We start from the raw sequence: 16,074 nt of genomic DNA on the forward strand, positions 1-16,074 counted from the left end.
TATGAAATCTCTAGCTCAAATGTCTGTCATTATTTTCTGACTTCAACCCTCAATGACTTGCCAATGATTTGCCCAGAAAACACAATTTTATGGGAAACGGACAAAAATATGAAGCAAAAATCTGGGCATTCTGCAAAAATATGTACAGTTGATAGGTATGCTCCCCAGTATAAAAAGCTCCCTAAGGGGGATATTTTTTTTTATTCATTGTGAAAAATGGCAAAGATAAAGTAGCATTATCGTGAGTGCATAGTTTTATACTAGCACTTTGTTCTTCAGCAAATCTTGCTTCTGGGGTACAGCTGAGCAGGCATAATTTTATTTTTTTTTGGGAAGAAGTGAAGATCAGTAATGCCATGATCTGTAGATGAATAGTTTAATTTGAAAATTACTTGCATCCCTACTAGTGTAGACTGGAGTACCCTTTTGAGATTATACAGCAGCTGTGCTTTAAAAGCAATTTGTTCCGACGTTACAAGGTTCATAATGTTTGAAATATTTTATTAACTTGGTGCTTACAAGAAGATATAATCCCATTATGTAGTTAAGAAATAAAAGGTGTTAAAAGGGGCCTTACTTTAGGTGAACTCATTGTAAGCTGATTTTCTGGTGTCCACAAATGGCTATCAGTGAACCTTTAAAATTTAAGATGCCGCATGTTAATCGTAATATGGATCATTTTTAATATAGATATTAAGCGGTTCCATTTCCGCTGAACTACAGAACTAGGACATGGTACATATAGGTACACTTTCCAAATCTGAGATTTGAAAGTATATCATCTTTTGCATAAGCAGTTAAAGCTGATTTGTGGAACAGCTGTGATGTAATTTTTTTTAACAACTTCTATTTGACACTGTCCTAATAGCTTTAATAGAGTTAATTGATTTTTATATGGTGAATTCAGTTAATAGTAAATATAAGGAAGCTTGTAAAAAGAATTCTTGGAGTGCTACTAATGTATTATTCTTTCATTTATTCAGGTTAGTGTGAACCCAGCCTACCAATCTAAAGAACTGGAGTATGCCTTGAGTAAGGTAAGCTATATATGCGGATTTAATGAGAGTTTACTATTCCTTGTGCTTGTACTGGTAGTATTTTTACTATTTTTTGTACTAGTATTGGTAGTATATATTCTGGTACGTTTATTTGGAGACGTGATCAGTTATTTCATTTTTAAAGTATTCCTCTGAGTCAGCCTTTCAGTCAGTAGGAGCATGCCAAGTCTATGATTTACTTGGGATGCCTTTAAAGGCAGTACTACTGCAGTATGAAAGCAGGCCTTGAAGGATATTTGATAGTATTACTAGCCTGACTTTAGGCTGTGAACATAATTTTCTTCACAGGCTCGGTGTTCAGTCTGTTTTCAGCTTGTAAGTTCAACTACACATGTTTCCTTAGGCCAGTATGATGTCTTTCCACAGATGTCAGATGAAATTAAGGTTGGCATAATGATTTACCTCGCAGATAAAAATGTCCAGGGTTTGAGTCTCTCCTTTGGTCACTGGTTATTGGCTAGGCATGCAATAGTCTGCCTGCCTCAGACATGACATAATTACCAAAGGCCATACATGCAAGTCATTTGAGAGATGTACATGCCAGAGTCAAATTTGGTAAATGCATGAAATATAATTCTTTACGACTGGATTGTCTGAATGCCTCTCCTTCACTGTTTGCTTCTAATGCTTCATTTTGGCAGTTTGTAATTTGAGTAACTGTATAAACATAAGTAAAAAAAAAAAAAAAAAAAAGCACCTACCAATCTAGGCGTATTTCAGCCATTTATAAGCTTTTGCCCCCCCCAAACACGTGCACACAATAAGAGCCAGACTGGTAGGTACCAGAAATAGTATTTGATACTGAGGAAATACTTTTCCTTACCATTAATCAAATTATACAGTGTGTTACAGGTACTGAACCCTCTCGGTAGTTTAAGTGTATAGGTTTAAACTTTGAAAGCAATAATCTCCCATGACGTTTTGTTGTAGAGTAGGTTCCTCTAGTCTCTCTAATTCAAATTAAACATTGAAGGATTTAATTGTGTCCCTCTAATTATAGTTCACAGTTTTATTCAGGAGAGCAGTTGTCGTGGGATACCTGTATGCACTCAGAATGTGAACACAGACCTGACAGTTTAAAATACTTTGCTCTGCTACATACATGGCTACAATTACTGAAAAAATATTACATTTGGGATGCCATTCTTGCTTCACAGTTTTAGAAGGGAACTGAACAGTACTCCAGTATCTGTTGGGAAGGAAAAATGGCAATGCTGCACTAGTGCTGAAATGCACTAGTGCTGAAATGGAGGAGGAGGGAACTGTTGCTCAACAAGTCTTAAACATGGATGAACTGTCTTCCCCTGTTGCTGAATCACATTGTCTCCAAATAAGTTACAGCTGTGTATAAGGCATAACTATTCCAATGAGTGGTTTATGGTTCTTGACTCCAGTAAGCCCAAAACTGATGCTTGGGGTCATTAAGTAATGTTACCATTGGCATTGGGTCACAGATTTGTTTGGATGGTACTAAGTCAAGCTTCGACTCGTGTTCTGATGGCAATCCCATGAACACCTGGGGTGGCATAGCAGGACTGATTGCCCTTTTGTGAGGGTTGCTGGACTAGATGATGATGGCTCTGACTGTGGTGAACTTCATGGCTTTTTCATCCATATGGTATTTTCTAACATGTGAGACATGGATCCATGTAAACATACCTTTACACCTGATTGTGATGGTTGTCAAGAGGATGGCCAGGGTGGAAGCTTTCCATCTTGGCTGGGGAGCATGCTTATAGAGAATTATCAAATGCTGTCCCAGCCACAGGCTGGATTTCATGATGGGGGTGGGGTCAGCTGCTGTTGTAACTTATGTAAGATATCACTACAGAACAGATTTTTTTTAACAATGGAGAAACTGTTTAATCAGTGACTAACTTCTAAATTTGTGGGAAGTGATGCAGCTGGCATCATCATGGAGTATCCCATGAGGGTTTCAGGAAGAATACTTTCTGGAAGTGTTTCTTATTGAAATGTTGACACTAAAAAAAATACAGAAGAATGAATATCTTACATATCTGTTCTCCATTGAACATGTTTTTTTTTCCAAGGGCAAGCATCCTTCTGTACCCCTGAACTTGTATATGCCAGCTTCAACATCTCCATACCTTGCAGAAAATGAAATATTCTAAAAAACATTGCAGTCTTTGTATGTATATAAATGTGCAGATTTTCAGTCATTCTGCCTACACATTTTAGGACTTGAGGTATTAGCAGTCCCTTACCTTCTAAAAGTGGTTGTTGCACTTTGAATACTAAGTAGCAATAAAGGCAAGGCATCTGGCCATTTAAGACTAGTTTCTTCGCAAAGTTTTGCTGATCTGATGTTGATTGATTTGTATGCTCCAGCATGCCTGATGTCTTGGGGCAGTGTGGACAATGATACTGAAGTTACATTTAACAATTTACATATTTGTTGTATAGTTTTCCTGATATCCTGCATATAGCAAAGGATACCAAACTTAGGAGCTCATGTTTTCAAAATCATCTTTGAGACTGTTGTTGCATTATTATCCAAGCTTCTACCACCTAACAGCATAACCATAGTGATATTAAGACATAAAGGTCCATCTGTATGTAACAGATTAGTCCCCAGAGGTTTGGTAGTGATTTGAGTGGGGACCACTGTGCTACTTTATTTATTTTTTTAATTTATTTTGACATTTGTATGTTTAACTGGGCGGCAGCCCTTTTTAGCGGAGGCCCGGGGAGAAAAGCTCTAGGCAGAAGCCATTATATAGGTACATGAGATAGTAAGTAACTAAAACTAACACAAATTGAGATGTCTATCTACAGAGTTATCTATATATGTGTACAAAACACAACAGTTGTAGAGTACAGCATAAATTACCAAGTCTACGGATAGGCAGGTAGTAAAATAGAGAGGAAAAGGTAAATTAGTGTAGTCAGGTAGGCAGATGAAGTATTTTAGAAGGAAATAGTAAACTACGTAGTAGAGTAGTCACGAGCAGTTCATAGACAGAGCAGAGGGTAAGAAATGAGAGCCGAGTATAAAGTGAAAGAAAAGCTACCTTGGGTTAAGACAGGGGCAGATCCAAGAGTTTAAGAAGGTTTTCTTTTTAAAGCTTTTTTGAATTCCTGAGTATTGGGTATAGTTCTGTAGGTCAAGGGTAGTTTGTTCCATGCTAAGGCTATTGAGTAGCTATATAGATATTGGCCAGTTGATTTCTTGGGCTTATAGATTTCTAAGAGGGCCTATGATGACACCCAGGAGATTTGTATGCGTTTCTACATTGATGACTGTGTTTCGAGATGTGATGAAAAAACTAGGTTTAAGATGTGCGAGGGATTTTAGTAGAAATAAGAGGTTTGTTTTTTTTTTTTTTTTGGGCTTAAAGATGAGTTGATTGTCCATATGCCATGTTTCAACAGAGTTGAGCGAGTTTTGAGTTGAACAGAGAAGGTCTGAAAGATTACCTGAAATGGAGATAATTGTGGGCATACTGTATGAGGGAAGAGTGAAGACAGGAGGTCTGGAGACAGTTTGTGAATATGTTAAGTAGTAGTGGACCAAGTATGGAGCCTTGAGAACTCCCATCTTGATAGAGTGGGAGAAGGAGGGTGCTGAGAGCCATTTAACGGACTGCTGTCTGTTAGGAAGGTAACTTCAGAACCATGAGATACCATGAGACATTATGTCAAGTACATGTCTCACATGATTATATAATATGCTGAAGGACTTCAGAAATGAGGGTCATACCAGTCGGTAGCATTCTGCTTAAAAATGGTATTCTTGCCCAAATGAGGTGGCAGGTGATATGGTGGAACCAGTGTAGGTAAAACTGCTCATAGTGTTACTAGGCTTCCATCAGAGTGGTGCAAAGGGTGAGTCTAGAGAAAGGCAGAAGCCATCATGTGTCCACCTTACCATCTGCAAGTCCTTATCTTCATTTTGAAAAGACAGAGCTTCCAGTAATGATACACAATCAGCACTGGCTTATAGAGGCTGCAGGAAGGAAGCCTGAATGATTATACAATGCTGCTTATCTGCAAATGTGTTCACCCTAGCTGTACAAGAATCATTGGTGTTATTGGTGGCACATTTTACCACAGCTATTTCTGTAGGTAGTAGGAGAGTCTAATAGTTACAAAAATAATTATTTTATTCTATATCATGCAACCTGCCAAAGTCTGGTATTCCCACTCCCTCCAAAGTCATGCACCACCCCATATTCATATTTAGTGTTATGAAAATGTTAACCGTCTTTCCTTTGGCTAATTTATAAGTTTTGGTTAGAGGTACTTGTTCTGCAGCTTTTGCTGACACATTTCCAATTATCCAATTTATTTAAATTTCATCAGTGGTGTATGCTGAAAGCATTGCCATGAGAGAACCACCTTTCTTTCCTATACAGGATCCATCTACAAATGGAAAAGTCTGGAGTTTGTGGAACAGTATCTTGTAGATGCAGTGCAGTAGAAAGCACATAGTTAACAAATACACAGTCATGAGTCGCTCTCATCTCGCATTGTGTGATTAGACTCCTAATAATTTTACCAAACGTTTAGTTCTTAAGGTTTCATCCCCAAGTGTAAGTGAAGATGCTTTATTACCTAGTTTAGCTGTGGTGGTTACAGCCATATGTCAATGGGGAAGAGGGTAGCAGCTACTGGATCCAAGTTAGTGCTGAAATAAGCAATTGGTATGAAACCATCATTGTGCTAAAAATCCGAATATTACTAAGTTCACAACAAAACAGAAAAATCCCTTTATGCAATCTGGTAATACGAGGGCAGAAGGGTTATGAAGTAAAGAGTTCGAGTGAAAGCTTGACTCCTGGGGCTTTATAGCAATTTTTAGAGTCTGTATCTTTAGTGAGTCCTACTCCATTGTTATGATGGGCCCACAGTCAATGGGGGGGGGGGAGTAGAGAGGGACTGGAGAATTTTATCCTTATTAGGATGGCGGGGAATTTGCTCAGTTTTAAAAGTGGCAAGAAGTGAGTCTTCATCTGGGTGAACTTCATAGAAATGGAATCCCAGAGGAAACTATTCGTAGGCAAGTACTAAGCTAGCTGCCCTTGCAGGCCATTTTTAAGCCTAGGCAGTTTCCCTTTTTGTTCGCAAAATAACCTACCCTGTTTGGTTATAGATTGGCCTTAACCATCCCATGGTTGATACTTGTATGTTTCCTGTAATGAGAATAACTAGGATAATTTCCTAGATAATTTGAGGGGACTCGTGCATGGGATAAAGTATTTAGTAGCTGCCTCTGTCCATTACTATTACAGTAAAATAAAAACAAATCTCCCATATCATAGATCATTTTAGTCTTTCTATTGGAACTGTAACTCTGCTTTTATGAAAGAGTGGGTGTGTGAGAGCAGGTAATGTTTAATGATCAAAACTTGGTTGTAACTACCAGTCATTGGGACAAAGTCTTAAAAGCAAACTTAAACATATTAACACAAGCAAACTGACTAATTTATTTCTCCGATATCTATTTTGTAAATGAGCAACTTTATCCTTTCCATTATAGCCATATTATTCATGTTACGATGGGTTTCTATCATGATTTCTTCAAAATGATGAAAAGTTAACCCTTCAATGTAAGCTGTCACTCAGATTTAAAAATATAATATGGCATCAAAGCCAAAAAGACATGCAAAAGTCCCAACTATATCAAACATCCTAGGAAGAATAAACAAATGCACATGGAACTCCTGGGCTGGCCATCAGCTGAAGTTTGACAATGAGTTTTGGTGTATGTGCTGGGATCATGTATGCTGTGAGTTAAAGCAGCACATGTGGCCATTGAGCTGAGGTCCTGGGAGAACGATTATGACCTGGACCAACCAGATCAGCTGGGTTTAGGTCATGCTTTAGAACTGGGCTATGGATGCAAAAGTCCTCTTTGCCGCTCCCCTGCAAATGAGTGAAGAAGGGTGTCTAGTATGCCATAACAAATCTGTGAGCTGCCATGTCCAAAGGTTATGAGTAGGGTTCCCTTTCTAAATGTCTACTGAGGATTGGCTGTAAACTTCATCTGATAAGCCTCTTGAAATTATCAGTCCACTCCCCATTAAAAGGTGTTTATCAGGCAACTGTACAAGTAGAAATGCTTGTGGTTCTTTTCCTTGAGGCCAAGGGTGCTGCAGATGGAGCAGGAAGAGTTTGAGCCCTTGTCTTTTATGTCCTTCAAGTTTGATTTGTCAGTGTTATTCCTTTGAGTGGTATGGATGAACTACCAGAGCAGGGCTAGCCACCCGGTTGTGTGATCCTTGGCTCAAGATAATTGTCACTGTTAAAGGGACACCCAGACCCCATGTGCAAAAATGGGGAAAAAGGATTGAAGATGGATGAAATATTTGTCATTTTTGTTCCCTTGGATTGTACCCAAGTTGACCTTCTCTAGAATATGGAAAATAGTCTTGATGGTCTGGGTGTTCCATGAGGCGTTTTGGAAGAAAAATCTTTAAAGGTCTTAGATTACTCAGCAGATCAGAAATCAGAACAATCTTTCGAGTCTGTTTATGGTCATTCCAATATAAAAGATTTCACATTTCTTGCAGCTGGCCCTATAGATAATGGATCCTTTGTTGGATTCCATGTGACCTGCTGTGATATTCTTCCCTGTATGGGGGCATTTGAACATGTTTGCATTACTCATCAGGGGTAGTAATTGCATGTCCACTGCTAAAGGTGTCTTTTTCACCTGCCATTTTGAGTTCATAGGTGTGTACAAGGCTAACTATCACTCACTAGAACCCTTAAAAGCCTATCCATGCAACCCAAATGTGACCAAAAAACTGATTTATAAGGGGCAATTTACTAATTGTCTGTGTCCATCAGAGATGGAGGAGCCAGGTTAGGGGTGAATTTCTGATTACCATCCATAGGGCTAAGTAGTACTTAGAGATAAGAAAGAACAATACTTCGTGTGGCTGAGGAGCCTGTTCCAGGGAAAGAGTTTCTTTGAGAATTTCCACCTTTTTCTCCAACATTTCCTATTTATGTTGCAAACAAAATTTAGGACATTTAATCTAGTAGTTCTGATGTTTTTTTGTTTTGCAGACATGCAAAAGTTCTATCAAAACAGGCTCCAGGGATGCCTTATATGCCAGGCAAAGATTACTTCTCAGAAGTCTGCATGATACCAAGTTAAGAGACAGGGCTTTGGAGCAATCAGCATAGGACATTGTTTGCTCTCTGTATCCTTTCTGTAAGGAATCTTTGTGGACATTCCATTTGCTGCATGTGTCTGGTCAGGTACATACTAAGGGGGCGTTATACTCTTGTGATGGTTATGATGACCTTTCTGGACCTAGATGTCATGCCCTTGCTTACAAGTTGAGCAACGCAGAAGGATTTTCTTACTATCTTGGACACATTTTGGTCAAAGGCTGACTTGCAATCTACATGAGTTCTCAGATCCCTGATAACTGAATCAATTTTTCTGGGTTTGTATACTTCCGAAAAGGCATTATAATTCATTTCTTGGTATTAGTTTTAAGCCATGGACTTTGCACCAAGCGTTTCCTGAAGGATGTTCTTGGTGTGTGTGTGTGTGTGTGTGTGTGTGTGTGTGGCAATAACATGCTCCCAGTTTTCAGTTACCTGCAAACTTGGTTAGCTAGAGACCTTTGACATCTGAGAAGTAGATACCAAGCAGTAGTGGGCCAAGCACAGAGCCCTGGGGGCCCCACTCGTGACCAGCCTCTCTGAGGTGGTCTTACCAGTTCTAGCCTCCTTGGTCCCATCAGTGTGCCAACTAGCTATCCATCTTGTTATAAAGAGGCTTATACCTAGTTCCATAAGTTTGTTGACAATGCCCCAGTGGGGTATTATATCAAATGCCATAGCCAGATATAGGTAGGCAGTATGCAGTTTATCTTTCATCCATTGCCTTAGTGATTCTAAGTCCGCGAGATTCAGTAAGCATAAGCTTTTTTGACAAAGCTGAAATTTGATGCTTCTAGTGTCTGGAGGTTTTGTGTGTCCTTGTTGAAAATTTCCATGATGATTCTTTTCCATGGCATTGCATAGAAGACTAGTCAGACTATTGGGTCTGTAGTTTTCAGGATTCAGTGCAGGTCCCCTTTATGAAGGGAGATGACTGTCCAAGTCCTCTACTCGTGTGGCACAAAGCCTGTTTAAAGAATATAGTTAAATTACTACTCCAGGGGTCTTGTTAAGTCATTGTTCAGACTATTCAGAAGGCATCCTGGGAGGTTATTGGGGCCCATTGAGGCTGTCGTCTTGGCTTTGGTGATGCAGCCAGTACCTGCTCCCTAGCTGTTGTGTTTAAGGGCATTATTGGGGTGATGTTTGTGTGTGAGGAGGGGGATAACACTGGAAATTAATATGAATGCTAACAAGATCACTATATTGCCAGGCTGTCTGAATGCTATGTATTGCCCTTTAGGTTTCTGACATAGCTGTAGGCTCTCTGATTGCTATGTGCTGCCCTTTAGGTTTCTGACATAGCTGTAGAAGGCCTTATGGTTCTCTCTCTCTTTCAGCTGGGAGGATATCTTAACCTCAAAATTGACTTTGCTTGACATAATTATCTCTCTTGGTTGCCTATTAACTTTGAGAGTGTTTTTATCTTTATGGGAATTACCCTTCCTGATTTTTTTTTATCTTTATGGGAATTACCCTTCCTGATTTTTTTTCCATAATTTTTTTCTGTTTGTTGTATATACTTTTGATTTGGAATGCCACCAGGATGATTTGGTTTTAGGCATAGTTCTGATCTTTCTTCTGGTAGGTACAGCAGCCTTTATGCAGCCACTGACATGGTTGTACAGAGTTTGAGGGTTTGGAAGGACACTGAATTTTGACAAAATGACAACCGATAATTTGCCTTGGAATAGTTCCTAACTGTTATTGGTTTTAATGGGATTAGAGTTGATTTTAAAGGAGACAGTTTTATGGTTGGACCTTACCAGGGTGGACAAGACATTGGGGTGGGGGTGCAGCATTCTACCATATTTGTGAGCGCAAGCTTCAGTATGTTGGAGCCTCTAGTGGGCATATTCACTATTTGGTCAAGGTCGTTTGTAAGTGCAAAGTCCAGGAATCTCTCTGCCTGTAGATTTGAGGCAGTGTAGGATTCCAGTCTATAGAGGGCTAATTAAAGTGTCCCATGAGTAGGGTGCTAGATTGGATGATAAACAGCTTCTGAGATATTCAGGTATCCCAATTATGGCATTTGTTACATTCACATGTTTGTTGTAATGTATTACTTGGCGGTAAGTGATGCTTAAATGTTGGATGTTTGACCCATGACATCAAAAGGTCATCAATGAATGTTTGTTTGTGGGGAAACCAAGTGTCCATTATAGACTGCTGCCTACAGTTTTTTTTTTTTTTGTTTCTACTTGGGCAAGTCCAGAATTTGATTCTGTTTGCCTTCTGTCTGACTGAGCAAGTTGCTTAAGCAGACAGTGTTCCTGTGGCACCCATAATAAAGGATGCTTTTGTCAGGTGGGCTTACCTAGTTAAATATTATTGCATTATGTGAGCACCATAAAACTTTTAACCAGAAAGCATTCCTCCAGTCTGACATCTTTGGGCCACCATGGAACAGAAGTTTGTCGTACAAGTCCAAGGGACATCTAATCACTTCCTAGCCATTGAGTCCACCATGAACTTCTGGAGAAAAGAAAAAGCATGAGTCCACAGCTAGGGTATATATGCTCCAAAATGAAGAAACCAAAGAAGGTCACTGAGACAAGCAGATGAGCTTATTTAGAAATCTTTAGTCAGACCTAATAACGTCCCCTCTCATTCTAGGTTTCTAATCAGTGAGCGCTCCACTTAGCAGAACTGTGGCTCTGGAACTTTTCTGGATCTCTTTCTGAACTGAACTGCCAATTTCCAGGAGTCCATGGGCAGACCCACTCGTTCAGTCCAGTGTCTACCTTTGCTTTGGTAGATTTAGCCTTCTCGTATCAAAAAGCTGTCCGATTTCTGTTGGTTAGTGCTCTGAGTGATTTTTGACCCTTTTTATAGGGCCTTTTTTCACACTCTGACCCTTTGCCTGTACACACCCAGTAAATGGGTATTCTTACAACCAACCTCTTCCTCGGACACTACTTTCCTTGATTATAGTCCAGCAATTTTTATTAATACATTGGCCTAATGCCATACAGCTCTTTCATTTGCCTCATCTGCAGCCCTTCCACTTCATACCTATACCCCAAATGAAAAAGATGGAGTTGCAGCTGGTGAAGTTATCAGAGTCCAAGTTGGTGAATAAAATTTCTGTTCTACTCTGACCAGAGCACGACATGTGATGATGGCACTATACCATTGTTTCCCCTTAAGGATATCATCTTTGAGGAGACTATTAATGTAGTGATAGAGCACTTTCAGTGATGGAGTAAAATTATTAGAGTCCCAGAGAACAGTACCTGAATTATGAGGCATGAAGGAACCCATGCATGCCTGGTTATCACTTGCTTATCCAGGCCTTTTGAGATTTTGTGTACAAGCTCTTTCGTAGAACCTGGCTGCCACCCAATACCCTTGAAAGGCCGAACACATTTTATAGGGTTCTCAGAAGTGTGCATAGCAATACAGAAACTGACAGAAGTGGAAGTAGTCTTCCTGGATACAGCTACAGGTTCTAAAGTATCGAATGGACTCCCTGCAAAAGGGGGGGGGGGTTACTCTTTATTTTCCTGTACAATTGGGGTAGTTGGTTGTCAGAACCCTGTGAACTAATGCCAGGAGGATATTGTATGGCAGACTGAAGATGTGACAAAGTAGTTAAATGAAATCCTCAGTCATAGAATCTGTATGGTTACGCAGACTACTACTGATTGGGGTAACATGCTGTTGAGTGCAGATGTGGACACAGTGAGTGATATGCTAAACTGGGGGAAGTTGGCCACAGGCATAGTCATGACAAGGTATGCCTGGATAAACATGAAAGCCCTCCATCAGGATGTTAAGGGGCTATTATTGGATGCCTTTCTGGCTAAAGACCTTTTTTTGCCCTTCTTTTATGGTATGTACTTGAAAGAGTTGCAGGAGTAACAGGGGCAGGGGTTTCAATTAAGCATTTTTTTTTGTCCATTTATTGCCAGATATGGCAAGACACCCCCTCCCCCCAGTTGCTATTTGAAGTGTAGCAGTCTAGGGTAGAATAATACAAGTGCAAAAACATCTTGGAAAATAATAAAGAATTTGAGAGTAAGAAGGCTCAAGGGTAGAGAAAGCCCCAAAGGAATAGTGGTGTAAGCCTTACTTTGCACCCCCCTCCCCACACACATTTAGATAATAGACCCACCACGTACATCAGAACTGCTTTTCCCGACCTGTGGCCCTTTGGGGTGGGAGAGAGAATATTTTCAGGTTAGAAAAAGTTTATAGAGTTTCTTCCCTTTCTGGGGAATAACCCCTTTCCTCAGAATTGGCTTTCTCTGACAGCTGTCTGGAACAGCTTCTAGTAAGTGATGCTATTGAAAGTGTTTCACTCAAGTAAAGGACATGGGCTTCTATTTGAAGCTTTCTTTTCTTGCCCAAGAAGGAAAATGTGGATTACCTAGACTGTCTCCTAGCTCAACTATCGTCAAAAAGTGCTATTTTTAGGCTATTCCTTGCTGCTCAGGGATGGTTACCACTATATTGCTTGCCATAGAGTCTACATGCATTTCTGAGATGCTTCCTCTCTTGTCTTTTTAATTCATCCAAGTCTTTTGGGCTTCTAATACCACAATGGGAATGGACCCAGTTCCTAAGTTAAAGTACGGTTAAAGTTCACAAATTTAGTATTGTTTCAGTCTGTGTTAAACATACGTGCTCTTTGCACACCTGCAATATGCCCAGTATTGACTCTTCATGCAATTTATACAGAGTTGTGTAACGACTATACATTCTTTTTTATAACACCCATTGCTCCTACTACTATTGGAGCTGTGTGGGTGTCCTTCCACACTGCCCTCATTTCTGTCTGCACATCCTGGTATTTTGACTTTGACTATAGTGGCTTACATACTGAGAGAGACGCTGGGTTTAGCAATTTCAATGATCAATGCTACTTTTTCATGGACTACTATATCTGGTTTTCTTGCATCTATTTTTTATTTGAATTGTTGGTAATGGGTGATCCCATGTAATATAAACTTCATTTTCTATAATGCTTTGTGGCTTGTTTCCAATATTTTTCAGATACTCCAATTGCACAATCCCCAATGCAACAGTCTTTCTACATTATTATGTCTTTCAGGGTACAGTCCTTCTGCATTAATGTATTGCAACCAGCAACAATTTGCGAGTTTTACAAAAACGTACATTTGTCTGTTTTCCCCACAAGTTCAGTGGAGTCTAAACAAGCATGTACGTAGTCCACTATCTTGGGCTTCCAATATTTAAATTTTGTCTTTTGGTTTAAATTCACTGCTCCTTAACCATTCCTGCTTTCGATCCTAATCAACATGAGGTTGCTTTAAGGGTTTTCTATACTTGCAACTATATTTATGCATTTTCCACATTTCTTGCCCTCTCATCTTATTCTTCCCCTTTTATTCTTTCTTTTGCTTTTTGGTATATTCAGGTGCTGCCTGATTTTTATCTACTTCTGGTTTGATTTCCATTCCTGCTTGACATCAATATGCTTCTGCTAATCTAAGGAGGGAAGTCATCTTAGACTTCATTTTCCGCATGTTTTAAAACTTTCAGTACATTTGGGTCCTGTGAGGTCAGCATATATGTATGTAATTCTATGATTGCAGATCTATACATGTAATCAGTTTTGAAGGAGGCCCATACCTCCTTCAGAATGGGAATATATAGTCCTGGTATACACTGATATTTTTATAAACCATTTGATAAGCATGAAGCATCCTTCTTGTTTTCCTGTTCAACTGATCCATCACCTTTTGGGGGCAGTCAGTCACTCCAAGACTGTAAGTTAGGATAGGAAGAGCAAATTGATTTATAGCTTGGACTTTATTCCTAGATGTCAGTGCTGTTTTCATTATTAATTTTAGTCTTCTAAAATATGCCAAAGAGCCTACATGCATTTCTAAGATGTACTGCAGTATCCTGTTACCTGCTTCCTCTCTGCCATTTGGCCTCCCCACTGTACCAAGATAGTTACCAAATGTTTAATCTGTGTCTGTCATATTAAGAAAGAGGGTAGCAGACTGTCACTGTCTGATTCGGGATACCTCAGAAGAAAACATGTAGGCCCTAACTTACACCTTAAGGTAGTTGACAACCTGACTGAAGCAGACTTTATCTCAACATGTATCAAAACATTTCTGGGTGTAGTGCTCAACACTGAAGCATGCAGGATGTTCCTTTCCTTTGGCAGGACAAATACCTCTCAACCTCTTAATGCAAGAAATCTGTACAAAGCCCAAAGTAATAGGGGGACTAAGGCCCAAAAATAAGGATGGATTTTAAACATTGCTCCTATAAACTTAGAAAGTTGTTAGAATGAAAGGATTTGTTAGCATGCATTTTCTGAAGTATATGAAGTGTGCAACAAAAATGTCATTATTCAGTGACTTCAATCCTCAATGATTTGATAGAAAAACACCATCTTTATGAAGAACAGAAATATGAGGCAAAAATCTTGACAGTTGAGAGGTATGGCAAGGCCCTCCAGCATTACTTATTTAGATTACTTGAAGGAGTCCTAGGATGATTGGAACTTTTGTGAAGGCTGTGAGCTGTGTTTTGGCCTTTATATTGATGGATCTGAAGTAGGGACTTCAATTGTCAGCAACCTGTGGGTTTTGGATCCGATATCTGATCCAAGCCAGCAATTATTTATACAGCTATGGATCCGAGCTCCTAGCTCCTCCCCTCACCCATAATCCCCTGCCAACCCCTATTGACCTCCGATCTAGTTTGCTGCTTTTAGAAGAGACAGCTGGATTGCAGAGCTCCTGGCGACTTCAGATAAGTTCTCAACAACTTGTTTAGAAAAACAGAAAATCTTTCCTTTTTAACTTGCGTGTGTGTTTAGGATCCCTTTTAGGTTAACTTTATCCCTTTTTTATTTTTCTTTTTAGTGTTTCCTCCCCTCGCTGGTCGTAGTGTGTGTGTGTGTGTGTGTGTGTGTGTGTGTGTGTGTGTGTGTGTGTGTTGTGTTGTGTATTGGGGCCTGGTGTGCATGTGTAGTCCTTTCCTTGAGAGAAAATGTCAGAGGCCCCAAAGCCCATTTTTTCTAAGTGCACCGAGTGTGGCCATAAGCTTTCACCGGCGGATGGCCACACTCTGTGTGTTCGGTGCATTGGGGTTGAACACCTGTCTTCAGGATGCACGATTTGTGCAGAGTTCAACCCCAGGGCACTGAAAGAGCGGAGGTCGAAGCTGGTCCTGGCGGGACTTTTGCCCCCGGAGTCTGCTTCAGCCTCCACTACTCCCGTGGCACCTCCCCAGCCTGTAGTGGTGGCCACTCCTGCCCCCCTTCCTCCAGCTGGGATTCAAACTCCCACTAAAGTGCCGGAGGATAGGGAGGCTAAGAGGGAGAAACGGAGGGAGAAGCACCAGAAGCGGCGGGCCGAGGCCTCTGCTTCGCCCCCCCCCCAGCTAAGCGGGCTTCTCCCTCCACGGCTTCTAGGTCTCCTCCTCCTTGGCTCCGATCACCTTGCTTCTCCCTGGGACCGGAGGAGGAGGAGACCCGATCTCAGAGGTCATCGAGGCGGCACTCCAGGCCTGCCTCAGTGGCCTCGTCGAGATCCACCTACAGCCTGTCTGACGCAGACTTGGACCAGATGATGAGAAGGTTCATCCAGGCCCAGCTGCAGATGGGAGTGCTGCTGCCCCCCCCCCTCTTCGGGGGGGGAGCTCGACACCCTTTTTTGCTCCGATAGCTCCTTTTCCGACCCGCTTCATGGGTTCGGAGTGCTTGGAGCTGGGCAGCGTTGGAGCCGGGGGTGGGTTGGCACCGACAGTACTGGGGTACTTTGGATCCGACCCTGCCCTCGAGTCTGTCTGTTCCATCGTCGGATCCGACCTCTCGGAGCCGTGGCCCGAGCTTCGGATCCGAGGGATTCAGTGTACCTTTGGCTCCATCCTGGTCAGAGCACAC

The 16,074-nt window shown here is 40.8% G+C and overlaps 1 protein-coding gene across 1 annotated transcript in view; it reads left to right on the top strand.

Annotated features, from left to right (window-relative positions):
- The window catches only part of LOC122812920 (medium-chain acyl-CoA ligase ACSF2, mitochondrial-like), a 910,993-nt gene that overhangs the window by 283,539 nt on the left and 611,380 nt on the right, over positions 1–16,074 (top strand). The window contains exon 4 of the mRNA XM_044084978.1: positions 984–1,037. Coding sequence (XP_043940913.1) covers positions 984–1,037 — 54 coding nt within the window. The remainder of the gene's footprint in view (positions 1–983; positions 1,038–16,074) is intronic.

This window comes from Protopterus annectens, chromosome 10.part0 (genome assembly GCF_019279795.1).
Source record: "Protopterus annectens isolate FY-2018-M chromosome 10.part0, PAN1.0, whole genome shotgun sequence".
NCBI lineage: Eukaryota > Metazoa > Chordata > Ceratodontiformes > Protopteridae > Protopterus > Protopterus annectens.